The sequence below is a fragment of the Polypterus senegalus genome, chromosome 4 (assembly GCF_016835505.1).
Source record: "Polypterus senegalus isolate Bchr_013 chromosome 4, ASM1683550v1, whole genome shotgun sequence".
NCBI classification, from domain to species: Eukaryota; Metazoa; Chordata; class Cladistia; order Polypteriformes; family Polypteridae; genus Polypterus; species Polypterus senegalus.
Window position 1 is genome coordinate 49,710,394 of NC_053157.1, and position 16,898 is coordinate 49,727,291.

At 38.5% G+C, this 16,898-nt stretch overlaps 1 protein-coding gene across 4 annotated transcripts in view; it reads right to left on the reverse strand.

Moving 5' to 3' along the window:
* Nucleotides 1–311: 311 nt before the first annotated feature.
* The window catches only part of agtpbp1 (ATP/GTP binding carboxypeptidase 1), a 287,469-nt gene continuing 270,882 nt past the window's right edge, over nt 312–16,898 (reverse strand). For 2 of the 4 annotated variants that reach the window (XM_039750596.1, XM_039750597.1), the window contains exon 26: nt 312–1,359. In XM_039750596.1, coding sequence (XP_039606530.1) covers nt 1,179–1,359 — 181 coding nt within the window. In that variant the 3' untranslated portion in view covers nt 312–1,178. The remainder of the gene's footprint in view (nt 1,360–16,898) is intronic. The other 2 variants (XR_005633318.1, XR_005633317.1) reach the window with 1 other exon arrangement.

A 16,898-nucleotide genomic window follows, 5' to 3' on the forward strand; every position in this document is an offset into this window, starting at 1 on the left:
CCAATTAAATAAATGCCGAGACCGTTCCTGTTTTCACTACAATAAAGTGGATTTTCTCGGAGAGTCGCCTCCTTCTCCAGTGTGCAAATCGGTGACCCACACCTCACAGTATTCTTTTAAAAGTGGACCCTGGTGAAAATTATGCCTAGTTATCCATTGATAAATTGCCATATCAAGACATCAAATAAACCTAATCATGTGGTTGCTGTAGGATATTTTATTTGTATTTGACATGGAAACCTCATCTAAAATCAAAAAGAGAACAGAACCAGAGAAACACAACTCATTTCAATTAATTACAGACAAAGATCTTTTTGCTTTGAAGAGTTTCTCATGCCTTTAATAAAACTTACAACCAATATTTAAGCCATACTAATTACACCGTTGTTAATACAGACATTTGTTGTGATGGCTGAGGTGATTCTCATGTTAATACTGCACTTGTACAATTTATTACAAATACTGCAGCTTCTCTAGGAGTCTTTTGCAAAATGTATGACGTTACTGTTATCTGACCATGATTAGCAAGAATAATCCATTTCACATTTACAATGAATATCATAGGATTTTAAATAGTAGACATAAAGCATAAAAAAGCAAGTAGAATTTATATAGAATGTCTAAGCAAATAATCTGTTAAAGATATTGTTATATGATTGATTAAATGATACAGAAAAAAGCATATACTTTTAAGTCTATATAAATGTATTCTGTTTATATATTTAAAGCAAGCTTGAGATTATTTCAACACAATAAATTAAACCGCAAATGTTTCAAGTTATACACATATTATTTAATACTACAGCAATAAAGCTGTACAGATCAGCACCCTTTCGCATTAGAACATGCATGTGAACCTGCCAACCCAGAGACATTGTCATAGTTAAGAATGGGTTAAAAAAAAAAAAAAAAAAAAAAAAAAAAAAAAAAGAAAAGAAAGGAGAAAAACTAAGACAGACTGCCAGGCATGCAACAAATTTACAAGTGATCTACGAATATGATGTCTAGAGTTAAAAACTCAAAAACAGGGAACTACTGACATTTATTATATTAAGTACAATGTTCAACAAACTTAAAATGGAAACTTGATTAAAAAAAAAAAGAATGTTTCATTATTCTTTGATTAATACAAATCAGGTTTGCTTTGTAAAGGTTTTGCTTCTTCAAGCTATGAATTATCAGTGAAGATTTCTTCTCTCTATGGTCTCAGAGTCAGACGGCAAATCTTCCTGCGTACAAGTGTCATAATCTCCCGGGTTCTCATTTAGCTCTGCATCTGCCTCATCATTACTCTCTGCACTGTAATCCACGTCTTCCATAAAACGGGGTTCATCTTCATCAAGCACATATGTGGTGGGACTGTGGAGACAACAAAAAACAATCAAAAACTGTACCTTGGAAACCTTTATGAAACATTCAGAACACACAAAACAGATTACAATTCATTTGTGCTCATTATTAGTCATTAGTGTTGAATAAATGCGTATGGCGACGACCTTGTTTGCAGAATAATTTCCTGTAAATTCGCTCTGTGGCCAGCTTAGTCAGACATTTATTCTCCAAATGCCTCATGATGCTTTGCAAGGTCAGCATGACATCACAGAAATGTAACAAGCTTAATGCATGTATTTGTACAGCAAGATCTTTGTGGAGCTGCTTTGGGCCTACTGACCTGATCGGTACTTCAGCCTTCTACCCTGAATGCATTTAAAATAGAAAAAAACTTACAATATTTTCATTTGAGGGGTACATTAGTTAACCATAATGAGAATATCATGAGTACTGCCACTGGATGTATAACAGCAATCCCTTTCCAGCAGTGCCACATGGCTATTTTGCCTGAAGAATTAGCCATGTCCAGGAGCTACAATCCAAAACGAGCCTTAAATGTGCCCTTCCTGAGAAAGAAAACATGCGTTATTATTTCACAGGGTCGTAAGACTTATTACTGTTTAAAAGGCATTGCTATCTTCCTTATGGTTGCACAGAAACAGGAAACAAAAAAGATGTTACAGCTGCACCCAGTGCAGCGACTTCAAACAATGAAACAAGCCAGTCTCATGCTGCCACTTCATTGCATTGCTAACGTGCACCCCAAAATTGGAACTCTGTGTGTATGGTGAGACTGTTTTAACTCATTGCTAGTTTGTAGCCATTTGCCTCATATCTTTCTATGGTTATCGTTTGGTCCCTTGAGCACTATGCTGCGGGAATAGGATCTGCCAATCTCTCAACAAAACCCAGACCTGCTTTCAACTCTGAAGTGGATTAAACCAATGTGAGAATGTAATGTTATGTAGTTTTAGTTTCTAAAAGTAACTTCAATTTTTTCAGTATGGTTTCAGACAGAACATATGGGACTCCACTTTCAACATTGTATTTCAAAAAGGACACTTTTTTTCCCATAATGACATTTTAACAACATAAAAAGCAAAAGTAAAATTCTGCAGAGACAAGAAAATAAAGCACATATCAGATGAAACATTTTTTGAGAATATATCCAATTTTATTAAAGCATCAGGTAATGTTTGACCAGTGTGTCATGACTGCAAGATGTGTCTAATTGGTTTCTTCAATAATGTGCTAAAATTCTCCTTGAAAAAAAATAAACTGATTAGTATCCACCAGAGGAAAATGTAGAGGGCTGAAAAACAGTTTTGTCAATGCAATCCACAGCTCTTAAGGAATAGAGGATAGGAGGCAAAGCAGCAGGAGGATGGGTGAGTAACACATACTCAGTTTCATTAAACTCCCTAGGGGGATGGATAAAGATATTTGTTCAGAAGATCTAAGTGCTTCTTAATATTTCATTAGATAAGTACTTCATAATTCAGATGGGGTCCCCCATTAGAGGATATAACCTATTTTTCATTTGGATAAAATTATCCATTTACCCCTTCATTCTGTAAAATTACTAAAATGTCTTATGGATGAGTTGAAAGCAATTATAACCTTGCAATGAACAAAACATGAAATTGTAAAACATAAAATTGGACAAGGATCCTTAAAAATCACACCCAGTATACTAGAGATGATGATGTACTGAATATTACAAGGCATACAAAGCAGAAACGATTTCTGAATTCTGCAAGCTACTTATTAGTAACTTATGAGATGTACCGATATTTTACTATTTTTCTCTTGACAGATACAAATGCCTTGTCAGTTGCTGATGCCATATAACCTAGACCTTACATTGTCCTGTATAATAAACTCTTGATCTGGGTGGTGAATCACCAAGGGGAGGAGCAACGGTGCTTCTTGTTCCACCTTCCTACAGATGGAAGTTTTGTGAACTAGCACATGCCCACTACCTCCATGGTCACCTACGGGTGAACAAAACCCTTTAATGCATCAAGATGAGGTTCTACTGCCCTGGTATTAATGAAGAGGTCTGACACTTAGGCATCTCTCTGCCTGGAGTGCCCCAATTCTTACCCTCCGCCACACCCCTCCATAATGGGTTGTTCCTTTGAGCAGATCGGCGTATTCCAGAAAAAGTCCTTATAGATCAGAGATCCCCATTCACTTTGGATACGTTCAGGGAAGCAGCCAAGTTACTCAAAATAAAATGACTTAAAATCATGTGTTGCAGAATCACATGGCACATAATCAACAAAGCCAAGCTCGGTTGTTGGACCACATAACGTCCCACTCTAAACTTCTAGCCTATTGGCACGGACCCTGTGAAGTTAAGAGAAAGGGACTCATGAATTACCTTGACAAACAGCTAAACCACAAACCCCTGAACAGCTCAATACAAATCTCCTGAAGCTCTGGACAGAACGATAGCAACGCTCTCCAGACAGTAATTAGGAAATGTAATTAAATTGGTAAAAGCTGTGGTTAACACCATACCAGGGTGTACCACTCTGGCTGTGCAAGACATCATGTCCAAATTGGAAGGGGTTGTGTGAGAAAGGCCATACCACCTCCTGGACGCAAGAAAGGCCCAAGTAGAGCTTGAGAGGATGCTAAACCTTGGGAGTCATTAAAGCAAGCAACAGATCTCGTCCGGTCCTGTCATATTGGTTCTCATGCCTGACAGCAGTTGCAGTTTCGGTAAGAACTTCCGTCAACTTTACTTTGTCTCCTGTGTTAATGACTACCCCATGCCACAAGTGGCCAACTTGGTCAAGCAGCTGGAAAAGTTTCCATTCCTTTCCACCATTAACATAATAAAGGATATTATTTGCAAAATTTCCTTAACACTACAATCCCTGAAGCCTACGAAAAAACTTGCAATCCCAGCCCACCTTAAATTCCTTCGTACCTCTCCATCAGCATCTTTTGTTTGGTAAATGTGTCAATCAGCACAAGTAGCCTGGTATCCTATATCCCCACCCCCTTGATGGAGCTCAACTCGGGCAAAAGGTTCTCCCAGCTCAATCCAAGGCTCCTTATATGTGTGGTGTCTGGAGTTGTACGAGGGTAAATAATACAGTATATCATTATTTGGAATACATGCATTTCATGTGTGTTCCGTGTCTACAAAGATCTGGGTAAGTTTAGGATGAAAGGAAATGAGAGGCCAGGAATGCTGAACAGTATGCGAGCAATTCGCCACGCTAGTGTTTAGACCTGAAAGTGCCATGCTGATGGTGTATGAGCTCAAAAAGAAGAAGCCTTTGATTTGCCTCGCATTTCCTTTCATCTTACACTTACCCAGATCTTTATAGACACGGAACACGCATGAAATGCAAGTATTCCAAATAATGATATACTGCATTATTTACTCTATACAACTCCAGGCACCTCACACGAAGACAAGGAACCCTAGCTTGAGCTGGGAGAACTTTTTGCCCGAGTTGAGCTCTGTCAAGGGGGGATGGGACAGCAGGCTGCTTGTGCTGATCTACACATTTACAAAACAAAAGACGCTGATGAAGCTTTTTCATAGGTTTCAGGGATTCTAGTGTTAATGGAACCTGCCCAAAAAAAAAAAAAAAAAAAGTTTAGCAGCACAAGTGGGCATTGGCATTACCATATCTTATCCTTTGAGTTATATTGGTACTCCTGCAGAACTTCCAGCATCTGGCAGACAAACTGCCAAGGCTCCATAATGCCTATTGTGATAAACACCTTAATAATGGGGTCATCTATTCTAGTACCTGGAAAGATCACCTACTGAACATTCTTAACGTATTCTGCACACTACTACAAGCTGGGCTCTGCATTAATCTTAAAAGGTGTTATTTCAGCTTATCTGCAGTCAACTACCTTGAGAACAGTGAGGGCCAAGTGCAGATAGGCCACAATTTGAAGCTTGCTGTGATTCAGAATTGGCTATGCCACAAACAAAAAGGGAGATCCAAGGGCTCCAAAATGACACACTTGCAAGTGCTTTCTCTATGCCGAGGAAGCCAGTGCTAAGACCTGTGTCTCTTATTAATTTTTGTTGCATTCTGCTTGATTTTTTTTGTTTGCATTAAACGGGGCTTGGCTACAGAAGTCAGCCCTTTATACATTTTTCTAGTTACTATTTTCACATCCATTTTTATATAGTTTCTTATGGAAATGATTCACATCCTCTCAAAGTATTAAAAATACTAAAGCTCAAATGATTAGTAATAATTCCTTTAATCTCTTTTTTTATGGAGTGATATTTTATAAATACTTGCATGATAAAAATGAATGTGTAATGAAATCAAACACATCTTTCTTTAAGCTAAAAAGGAAGTGTTTAAGAATAAAATGTCATTATAAAATTTTTATAATTAATACTTACACTCATCTAAAGGATTATTAGGAACACCTGTTCAATTTCTCATTAATGCAATTATCTAATCAACCAATCACATGGCAGTTGCTTCAATGCATTTAGGGGTGTGATCCTGGTCAAGACAATCTCCTGAACTCCAAACTGAATGTCAGAATGGGAAAGAAAGGTGATTTAAGCAATTTTGAGCGTGGCATGGTTGTTGGTGCCAGACGGGCCAGTCTGGGTATTTCACAATCTGCTCAGTTACTGGGATTTTCATGCACAACCATTTCTAGGGTTTACAAAGAATAGTGTGAAAAGGGAAAAACATCCAGTATGTGGTAGTCCTGTGGGCGAAAATGCCTTGTTGATGCTAGAGGTCAGAGGAGAATGGGCCGAGTGATTCAAGCTGATAGAAGAGCAACTTTGACTGAAATAACCACTCGTTACAACCAAGGTATGCAGCAAAGCATTTGTGAAGCCACAACATGCACAACCTTGAGGCGGATGGGCTACAGCAGCAGAAGACCCCACCGGGTACCACTCATCTCCACTACAAATAGGAAAAAGAGGCTACAATTTGCACGAGCTCACCAAAATTGGACAGCTGAAGACTGGAAAAATGTTGCCTGGTCTGATGAGTCTCGATTTCTGTTGAGACATTCAAATGGTAGAGTCAGAATTTGGCGTAAACAGAATGAGAACATGGATCCATCATGCCTTGTTACCACTGTGCAGGCTGGTGGTGGTGGTGTAATGGTGTGGGGGATGTTTTCTTGGCACACTTTAGGCCCCTTAGTGCCAATTGGGCATCGTTTAATGCCACGGGCTACCTGAGCATTGTTTCTGACGATGTCCATCCCTTCATGACCACCATGTACCCATCCACTAATGGCTACTTCCAGCAGGATAATGCACCATGTCACAAAGTTGGAATCATTTCAAAATGGTTTCTTGAACATGACAATGAGTTCACTGTACTAAAATGGCCCCCACAGTCACCAGATCTCAACCCAATACAGCATCTTTGGGATGTTTGGAACGGGAGCTTCGTGTCCTGGATGTGCATCCCACAAATCTCCATCAACTGCAAGATGCTATCCTATCAATATGGGCCAACATTTCTAAAGAATGCTTTCAGCATCTTGTTGAGTCATTGCCACGTAGAATTAAGGCAGTTCTGAAGGCGAAAGGGGGGTCAAACACCGTATTAGAATGGTGTTCCTAATAATCCTTTAGGTGAGTGTATTTGTAGGTACCTCATGCAAACAGCACATTCATTACTGAACTAATGTAAAATATGTACTGTTTCTTAAATTTTAAAGGTTAAGGAACAAGTATATATAAAGTACATATACACCAGGTGGATTACTTCAGTCACAGTAACCTTTCATGTTAAGAAGGCTAACAGTCATCAATGCAGACTGTTTCATAAAGAAAGAACACCCACTTTTCACAGCAATAAATGGATACAGAAGATTCTTCATTACACAAGTGGTAGACTCAAAATAGGCAATATACACTGGAGGTCTTAATCCATTGTCAGAAGAAAACAGAGGAAAAGGAGAACCTATAGAGGAAAATGCAATCTGAGAAAGCTAGAGAGTGCTTCTTTAGCACACTATTAAAAAACATCTTTGTGCATGAAGAGAGAATTTCTAGGATAAAATTCCAGCTGGACAAAGGGCCATGTTTTAATAACTAGAAATCCAAGAAGCAAATTTAAAAATAAACACAGAACACAACTTGGCAGAATGCTACATCAAATTGTTCAGAAAAGTGCATGCACGGATTTTTCCAAATGTATTTGTTCTAATACAAAGGTTACAGAGGCTTAGGTTAAATCACATCATTATTGAAGCAAACACTGACAACTTCAACCTCATGCATGGCCAATTCAGAGTTGTAAGTAACCCTAATCTTCTTATCAGTGTGATAAAAGATGAATTATAGTACCCAGATAAGACCTATGAGGGTACAAAGAAAACTACACCAACTTTACACTGTGTAATCTAGGATTTGAACTCAGAAAACATCAGATCTACTAGGCAGCTCCTTTAACAACTGCACGCATAGTTGCCTCCTCCCTCCCTCAAAACTTTGAGGTAGTTTTATATATATATATATAAAAATGTAGGCAACTGCCAAGAATAGAGAAAGGAGTGAAAGATAATCTTTATGTGGGATGAATGGAAAAACATTTTGGACTCTAAATTGTTAAGGATGCCATCTCAGTAATGTGAAAGCCCTTTCTTCAACTGTTTTAGTCTAAACTTAAAACATTTCACTATCACTCAGTCAGAAACTATCACCTTTGTGGATGCACTATTAACCGCACAAAAACTGACAGTCCAAAGGTGGCATCCTACAACAGGCTGTCAAAATCTTTCTAGAACACACACAAAGCACTTCCACACAAGGATTTTTCACTTTAAACAAGGAGATTTAAGGCACTTTCACACTGCAGGAACATTTTTCAGGAATCAAGGACATTTTAGAAAGTCAGCAAAATTTGTAGCATTCCCTCTGCAGGAACCTGGACCATTTTTTAGTTCCTGGTAATGTTTTTCTTAAGCTCTTACTCCAGGGTATGTTCTTTTTATTCAAGCAGGAACCATTGTGGGTATAGCTCAGGCAAGGAATTGATTGGTTGACCACAAGCACTGGTGCCATCTTACAAATCAGTTAGTGCCACCATGTGATGCATCAAATCAATTAATCAATTCCCACATGCAATCTCTTCAAAACAAAATGGCGTGACAGTCCCCCATTAACTCCCAATTGTACCGCCTTTAGCATAGCATCTCTATCTTCTTAATCGTCTTCCTGGTGTGCCACATGAAAGCAATAGTCTCCCACGTTAAGTTGTGATTGCTTTGAAGAAATAAGGTGCAGGGGGTCCCCCATGAACTCACGAACACACCTCACTTTACACATCACGTATTTTTCATTAAGGTTACAGTATAGGTTGCATGGTGGGAATGTAAGGCACAAAAGTGGCCAAGGCTTACACCATACAGGAATTCACTGGTTCCTGAAAACAAAGTTCCTGCAGTGGGTAACTCTTAGAAATTATCAGCAGCATGTGGCTTGAGTTGCCATAATCTTTAGCGTGATGCTTAATTACGTTTTTCCCTTTCATTTATTTATTGGCATCTCTTGATTCTTCCTTATTTCTTAAGCAGTTTAACAATGAAATGAGACAAAATAGCCCTACAGAAATATTTGAATCTGTTCAGTTCTGTGCTGTAATTATAAACCCATTGTAATCTCTGACTAGGAACTGGCAATAACAAACCCACATTTCGCAGATGGCCCTCAGGTGGTGTCTCAATCTACTCTGAACCAAATATGAACACGCTGATTAAGAATATTGTTTATGCTAATATTTTTCTGAAGTTTCAATATTTTTTCATTAGTGATTGTGTCCTATTTGAAAAAGCAGACATTTTACATTGTTTTACGACAATAGAATAGACGCTACCAACGCTAGAAGTGATAAGTGAATCCAGACTCAATTCAGCGAAATCGCAGAAATGCTCAGGAATTCTGCCACATTCAGCAAAATGCACTGTTGCCAATAGGGAAGGAGAAACTGAATGAGCTTTAAGTGGATTATAATGGTGCAATGGCCTTTTAAGTGCTGTGACAACCAGGGAGACATGTGCCAACTATGGTAGGCCAATATTTGTGGTCAAAAATGTGACCTGAGCTGTGTAATAGAATTAGAAATCAGAAGAAAATTTCCTGCAGATAGTAAGTGTAAATTCACTAAGGCTTGACACCCAAAGATTCAACAGCTGATCTGGCACGCAAGGTCACCTGTGAACACAACATATTTGTTGTGGAAAATGCTTTGGCAAACTTTACTGATCAATTAATTGCCTCCACAAAACCCCCTTAAACCAAGGTAGGCTCCTTCTCAACAAAATCTGCAGAGAACAGAAGAAAAAAACTGCAATAAACTAAGATTTTTCTGTGGTTTACAGCTAAATGTATCTTCTATATAAATTCTAAAATGTTATTAATATTACATCAGGTACATAATATTGTGGTGATCTCAAACCTTGCAAATATAACCTGTGCCTTTAAAAGTGTTGTTGTACATCTATGATCTTTTGCAATAAATATAAGTCAGAGAATAGTAACTGAAAAACAAAATTGGTTAGTTTGAAACAAAATTAATTATTGTACAAAAGGAAATAATGACAATGGTCCTGCACACTAAGCACTTTTATTTGAAGAATTATCTGCATTTACTGCACTGCTTCATTATGGCTCACTGTCTGCCCTTTTCACCACATTCTCTGAGATTACCTCACTTGCCACCCCAAATTTGAAACTCACTTGAAAAGCCAGGTTTTCAGTTTTCATATACAAGGAAAACTAGTGATGACTGGCAGAAAACACAAAGCAAATTATGTAAAAAAAAAAAAAAAAAAAAATATAGATGGCATTACACTTAGAGCACTTGGACAGTAGAAGTAGTGTTATAGCACTATAAATCTCTTTCCCCATCTTCTGCCTAAAGCACTATTCTCTAAATCCCATTTGCAGCTCTCTCACTGTTTCAGTACGGAGTGATTATTGAAAGGTTTTGATTTCATCTTTCAAACAAATTGTAGCAGGCAGAAACCATATCTTGTTAGATAATGTATACCTTTCACTTACACATTTCCGCTTTGTTTTATTGCAGTCTTGGCAACTGTACAGCATGCAAATATCTTACTGTTAACCCTTATTCTGCCATAATGTAAAAGTTGCTGTATATTTAATTACTATTAGCATCACATTCATCTCCGGTGGGTTGGCACCCTGCCCAGGATTGGTTCCTGCCTTGTGCCCTGTGTTGGCTGGGATTGGCTCCAGCAGACCCCCGTGACCCTATTCGGATTCAGCGGGTTAGACAATGGATGGATGGATCACATTCATCAACTCCACTGTGAACTACAGTAAATTTTGAAGAAGAAAGTTAAATGGCATTTTGACTATTTGATTGGTAATTTTCTTATTGTTTAATCTACAAAGATTACACAGAATCTTTATACCTAGCTGATATACTTCTGCAAATTAAGTCTAAATTTGATCCAAAATTAATCATTTTACTTGTATGCACCCATATGAGTAAATCTGTGCAAATGAGCTGAAAATGTAAAAAGGCAAGCACAATGTAAATGATGGATCACAAAATCAAGAACTCTGTGATACATACTCTTATGTGTTTATATATAAAGATTAAAAAAACACATTTAGTAGATGGGCAGCTGTATGAAATGACATAATTAAGAGTTGTATTAATTACATCAGTCAGTTCACACTAAACCTTCAATTCAATTTATTCATATAAAGTGAACTTTCATACAGTATATAAACCCAGCATAAAATGCACTGTGAGCCAGTGCAAATAAACAAAAATATAAAAACAAACACTGAACATAAAAAATTCAATATATTAACACGATATATAAATATAGTATGCTGATTATACTGAGAGATACTACAAGCCAAAAAGACAACAGCTGCATTAATAGCCAAAATGAAAGCCCTTGTGTAGGTGGTGTTTTGTAAGGCCATGGATACCGACTTTTCAAATTCCTCACAGAGATTCTGGAAAAAACGTTCAACCACTCAGGAAGGGTAGGTGGGACATCACTCAGGCTGTCCTTAGCAAGGGTAGAGAAACACTGACAATAATAAGAGATATTACTAATAGGCGGAAGGAGCACTAAGTGTATATTTTCACATTGGAAAGAAAATAGTGTACTAAACCCAAAATTTCAGCTGTGTAGTCTTTATACCACATACTTGATGATGGCTATGCAAATGAAATATTGTAATTCTTACCTTATTATTGTTTACAGTATGGAAAAACCTTTAACTTTTTTTCCTCGTTAACTGATGTACGCTGACACAGCTCACTCACTAACTCCATTTACAATGCCCTGCGATAAGTATTTGGCATCCAAGTCTACTTTGACATTTACTAGTCTCGGCTTTAAATCTTAAAACATAGCTGATCTACAAAACAGTGTACATAATGCTAAATTAAAAGAAACAAGATGAAAAATAAGAATTGTAAGATTAAAAAAGTATTGAAAGTACAGTAATCCCTCACTATATCGCGCTTCGACTTTTGTGGCTTCACTCTATCGCGAATTTTAAATGTAAGCATATCTAAATATACAGTCCCGATCAAAAGTTTAAGACCACTTGAAAAATGGCATAAAATCATATTTTGCATGGTTGGATCTTAACAAGGTTCCAAGTAGAGCTTCAACATGCAACAAAAAGAAATGGGAGTGAGACAAAAAATTTTTTGAGCATGCAATTTAATGAAAACAACGATTAAGCTGAAACAGGCTGTTTTACAGCTGATCAAAGGTTTAGGACCAAACCTCCAAAAAAACCCGTAAAACCCCCCAAAACAGAAATCAAACTTCCAAACATGAACTCAGTACTGAGTAGCTCCACTGTTATTGTTGATCACTTCAAAAATTTGTTGCCGCATGCTTGAAGCAAGCGTTTCCATGAGGTGAGTGGGAACATTTCTCCAAGAGGTGAAGACGGCCGCACAAAGGGCATCTACTGTCTGGAACTGTTGTCCATTTTTGTAAACTTCCCTTGCCATGCATCCCCAAAGGTTCTCAATTGGATTTAGATCAGGGGAACAAGCAGGATGGGCCAAAAGAGTGATGTTATTCTCCTGAAAGAAGTCCCTTGTCCTGCGGGCATTGTGTACTGTAGTGTTGTCCTGTTGAAAAACCCAGACGAGGGCCCTCAGTCATGAGGTATGCTCTCTGCAACATCTGGACATAGCCAGCGGCCGTTTGACGCCCCTGCACTTCCTGAAGCTCCATTGTTCCACTGAAGGAAAAAGCACCCCAGACCATTATGGCGCCCCCTCCACTGTGGCGCGTAGAAAACATCTCAGGTGGGATCTGCTTGTCATGCCAGTAACGTTGGAAACCATCAGGACCATCAAGGTTAAATTTTTTCTCATCAGAGAATAAAACTTTCTTCCACCTTTGAATGTCCCATGTTTGGTGCTCTCTTGCAAAGTCCAAACGAGCAGTACTGTGGCGTTCAAGGAGACAAGGTCTTTGAAGACGTTTTTTGTTTTTCAAGCCCTTCAGTCTCAGATGCCGTCTGATGATTATGGGGCTGCAGTCAGCACCAGTAACAGCCTTAATTTGGGTCGAGGATCATCCAGTGTCTTGACGGACAGCCAATTGGATCCTCCGGCTCAGTGCTGGTGAAATTTTTTTGGGTCTTCCACTTGACTTTTTTGTTCCATAACCCTCAGGATCATTTAAGAAATTCCAAATGACTGTCTTACAGCGTCCCACCTCAGCAGCACTGGCGCACTGTGAGAGACCCTGCTTATGCAGTTCAACAACCCGACCACATTCAAAAAGGGCAAGTTTTTTTGCCTTTGCCATCAGAACGTGTGACTACCTGACAGAAAATGACAATGAATCCACATCTTTGCACTGATTTGGCCTTTTAAAGGCATGTGGTCCTAAAATCTTGATCAGCTGTAAAACAGCCTGTTTCAATTTAATCGTTATTTTTAATTAATTGAATGCTCAAAAAATGTTTCGTCTCACTCCCATTTCTTCTTGTTGCATGTTGAATCTCTACTTGGAACCTTGTTAAGATCCAAACATGCAAAATATGATATTTTGCCATTTTTCAAGTGGTCTTAAACTTTTGATCAGGACTGTATATCACGTATTTTTTGCTGGTTCGTGGATTTCTGCGGACAATGGGTCTTTTAATTTATGGTACATGCTTCCTCAGTTTGTTTGCCCAGTTGATTTCATACAAGGGACCCATTTGGCGGATGGCTTAGAAGCTACCCAATCAGAGCATGTATTACATATTAACTAAAACTCCTCAATGATATATGATATGCTTCCCGCGCGGTGCTTGATTGTTTTCTTTTCTCTCTCTCACCCTCTCTTAGGGATATAAATGCAAACAAGCACAAGTTTGGGTAAGAGTACAACTACATCTCAAAGGCACTGATCATCACTCAGATGTCAGTGCAATCCATCACACAAAAGTGGAAAAAAAGATACGAAACTGAAGTCCTACTGCCTATGTCAGGTTAATCCTGTAAACACAGATCAAGAATGACACTTGTCAGACTATGGCGACACCAATTGTCATTTCAACTGCAAAAATCAGTTACTGTGATTAGAGGGGACGTTCAAGACTCAATTTCTAAGGCATAACAAAACAAAAAAAAAAAAAAGGAAGAGTGGCAAGATAGCCCTGGCTGGAGAAAAAAAGTGTGTTTCCCTGTAAAGAATTTATAAAAGGTAAAGCAAAGATGTCATAAAAACTTGTGAGCTGATGAGACCAAAGAGGAGCTTGAACACTATGTGTGGCATAAATCTAAACACGGCACATCAGCTGTAAGATGTGGTGGTGGTAGCTTCACGTTGTGGGGATGGTTTTCAGCAGCAGGGACTGGCAATCTGTTCAGGACTGACGAAGACTACCTAAACAGATCCTGGAGGAAAACCTGCTACTATCTGCAAGAAAGCTTAAACTGGGGAGGAAGGTTGTCGCTCAACTGGAAACTGTAACAGCAACAATGCAATGACTTAAAATGAAGAAAACTAATTTGAGTGGCCCAGTCAAAGCCTTGGTCTTTACCCCATTGAAGATATATAGTAAGGCCTATAAATTGCTGCCCATTGCTGCTCTCCAACTAACTTGGCACAGCTTGAGCAATTTTAGAAGAAAGAATAGGCGAATCTTCCACCATCATGTTGCGTAAAATTGATAGAGACTTATCCAAAATGACTACATGCAGTAATAGCCCGAAGAATTGAATTTTGTGATTGGGATGATTACTTACATTTCAACATTTGGAATTACATTTTTTAATGGTTTATAATGTTTTTTTTCTTTTTGGGAAGGACTATGAAAAAAAATGTTTAATTTACAAATAATAAGTTATTTATTATATGCACAGACAAGCACAAATACTGGTATAAAGAGGTAATAAAGGTTATTTTTGTTATATACTCACAAAATAAGAATTTTAGGAAAAGAAGACAAACATGAGAATAAAGTACTGAATGGCATCTTTGATTTTCGCTTATTTACATATGGCAAACAATATTGGGGGGTGGGGGAAATCACATTTGTTGTGTTTAAAACACTGTTGTAAACACATAACAAAATAAAGAAAAAAAATACAATATCAAGATAATTTTTATTAATCTTATAGTATTATAAAGTACATTAAGCTTGTGTTTTATCTAACACTAGCAAAATACCCGTGCTTTGCAGTGGCGAAGTACTGCCTTAAAATTTTTATTAGGAAGAAAATTAAACCTTTTTAAACTGAGGGAAAATATACCAATAATTATTTGTTATGGATCTCTTTGTATACCACATTGTGAGTTCGGCCCTCCGAGTGTAATATGACCAAGCTGTGTGCTGAGCTTACTCTTGAGCATGCAACGTACAGTTGGCCATGTGAAAAGTAATCTTGTTTCAAATCTCACAGCTTGGATTGCTGCTATCATTATCGGTTTGAGTTTCATGGTTTGTTTCAATTACGACAGTATTTGTAGGACTTGTGTTGAAGAGACATTCGGCATCTGTCAAGCGTTGTAAGTATACAACCGGTTTCATCGATAACTTCACATCCAACTTTTGAGAGTTTAAACATTCATAAACATCAAAGTGTCCACTACTGAAATCGTCACCTGTGAATCTAAGATGTTTAAGAGGCATTGGCGCTTGTCCAAAGGTGTAAAATATTTGGCCATTTCGGTACACTTGAAAGCGACAACTGAACAATTCAGCGGCAGCCATCAACTCACATGCAGAACCATAGGTGAAGGGCTTAAGCATTTCACTCTTATAGTGCTCCTGTGTAGTATAATTATCTCCTGTACCGTCATCAGTCTACACCTTGAACCTGTCCCAGTCATTCAATACATAAGACACAATGTTCCTCCGGATATCAAGAGTGAGCCTGATATGTCCGTGCAATATGTAACAAAGAGAATGGAAAAGGCAGGCAGGCATGGAAACCACTCGGTAAGTGACAGTTCTTTGATCAATGGTGATCACCTCGATAGACATGTTAATGGGATTACGGTTGGAACGATAAAGGAAATGGGTACCTGAACAATGTAAAGTAAGTCTAAAATACCTACACAATAAATATAATCGTAATAAACGATCAATAAAACAGCGGAGAAGCCGTGGATTAAATAAAAAGGCTGCAGTTATCAGCAGGGAGACGTGAATCCCGTGGCGAAGCAAGGAAGGGAATGTAGAGACCAGAGCGATGGACTGCCTTATATAGGCAGGCAGTCAACAGCGTGGGAGGCGTGAGGATGGGGGACGGTGACCAAGCTGCAGGCTATGGACGTATATATGTACGTAAGTAGGATTTAGTTAGCGTTGGGAACCTGCGTACCAAATTTCTTGAAGATGGGCCCATAAGTAACAAAGACCGTTGAAAAGCTCAATATGGCGGCCGACAGTGGCATCATACCACCGAAATAAGTACGTACATTGGTTTCGGTTAGCGCAGGGAATCCGCCTACCAAATTTCGTGAAGATGGGGCCATAAATAAGAAAGTTCAACATGGCGGATGTTGTTGACCGTTATGACCGTTGCGCATAGAATTTCGAAATGAAAACTGCTTAACTTTTGTAAGTAAGCTGTAACTAATGAGCCCGTCAAATTTCAGCCTTCTACCTACACGGGAAGTTGGAGAATTAGTGATGTTGGAAAGTTCAATATGGCGGCCGACAGTGGCGTCATACCACCGAAATAAGTACGTACATCGGTTTCAGTTAGCGCAGGGAAGCCACCTACCAAATTTCGTGAAGATGGGGTCAGCCTTCTACCTACATGGGAAGTTGGAGAATTAGTGTCGTTGGAAAGGTCAATATGGAGGCCGACTTGTGGCGTCATACCATCAAAATAAGTACGTACATCAGTTTCCGTTAGCACAAGGAAGCCGCCTACCAAATTTTGTGAAGATGGGGCTATAAATAAGAGAATTCAACATGGCGGACTTTGTCGACCGTTACGTGTAGAATTTTGAAATGAAACTGCTTAACTTTTGTAAGTAAGCTGTAAGGAATAAGCCTGCCAAATTTCAGCCTTCTACCTACACGAGAAGTTGGAGAATTAGTAATGAGTGAGTGCTTTGCC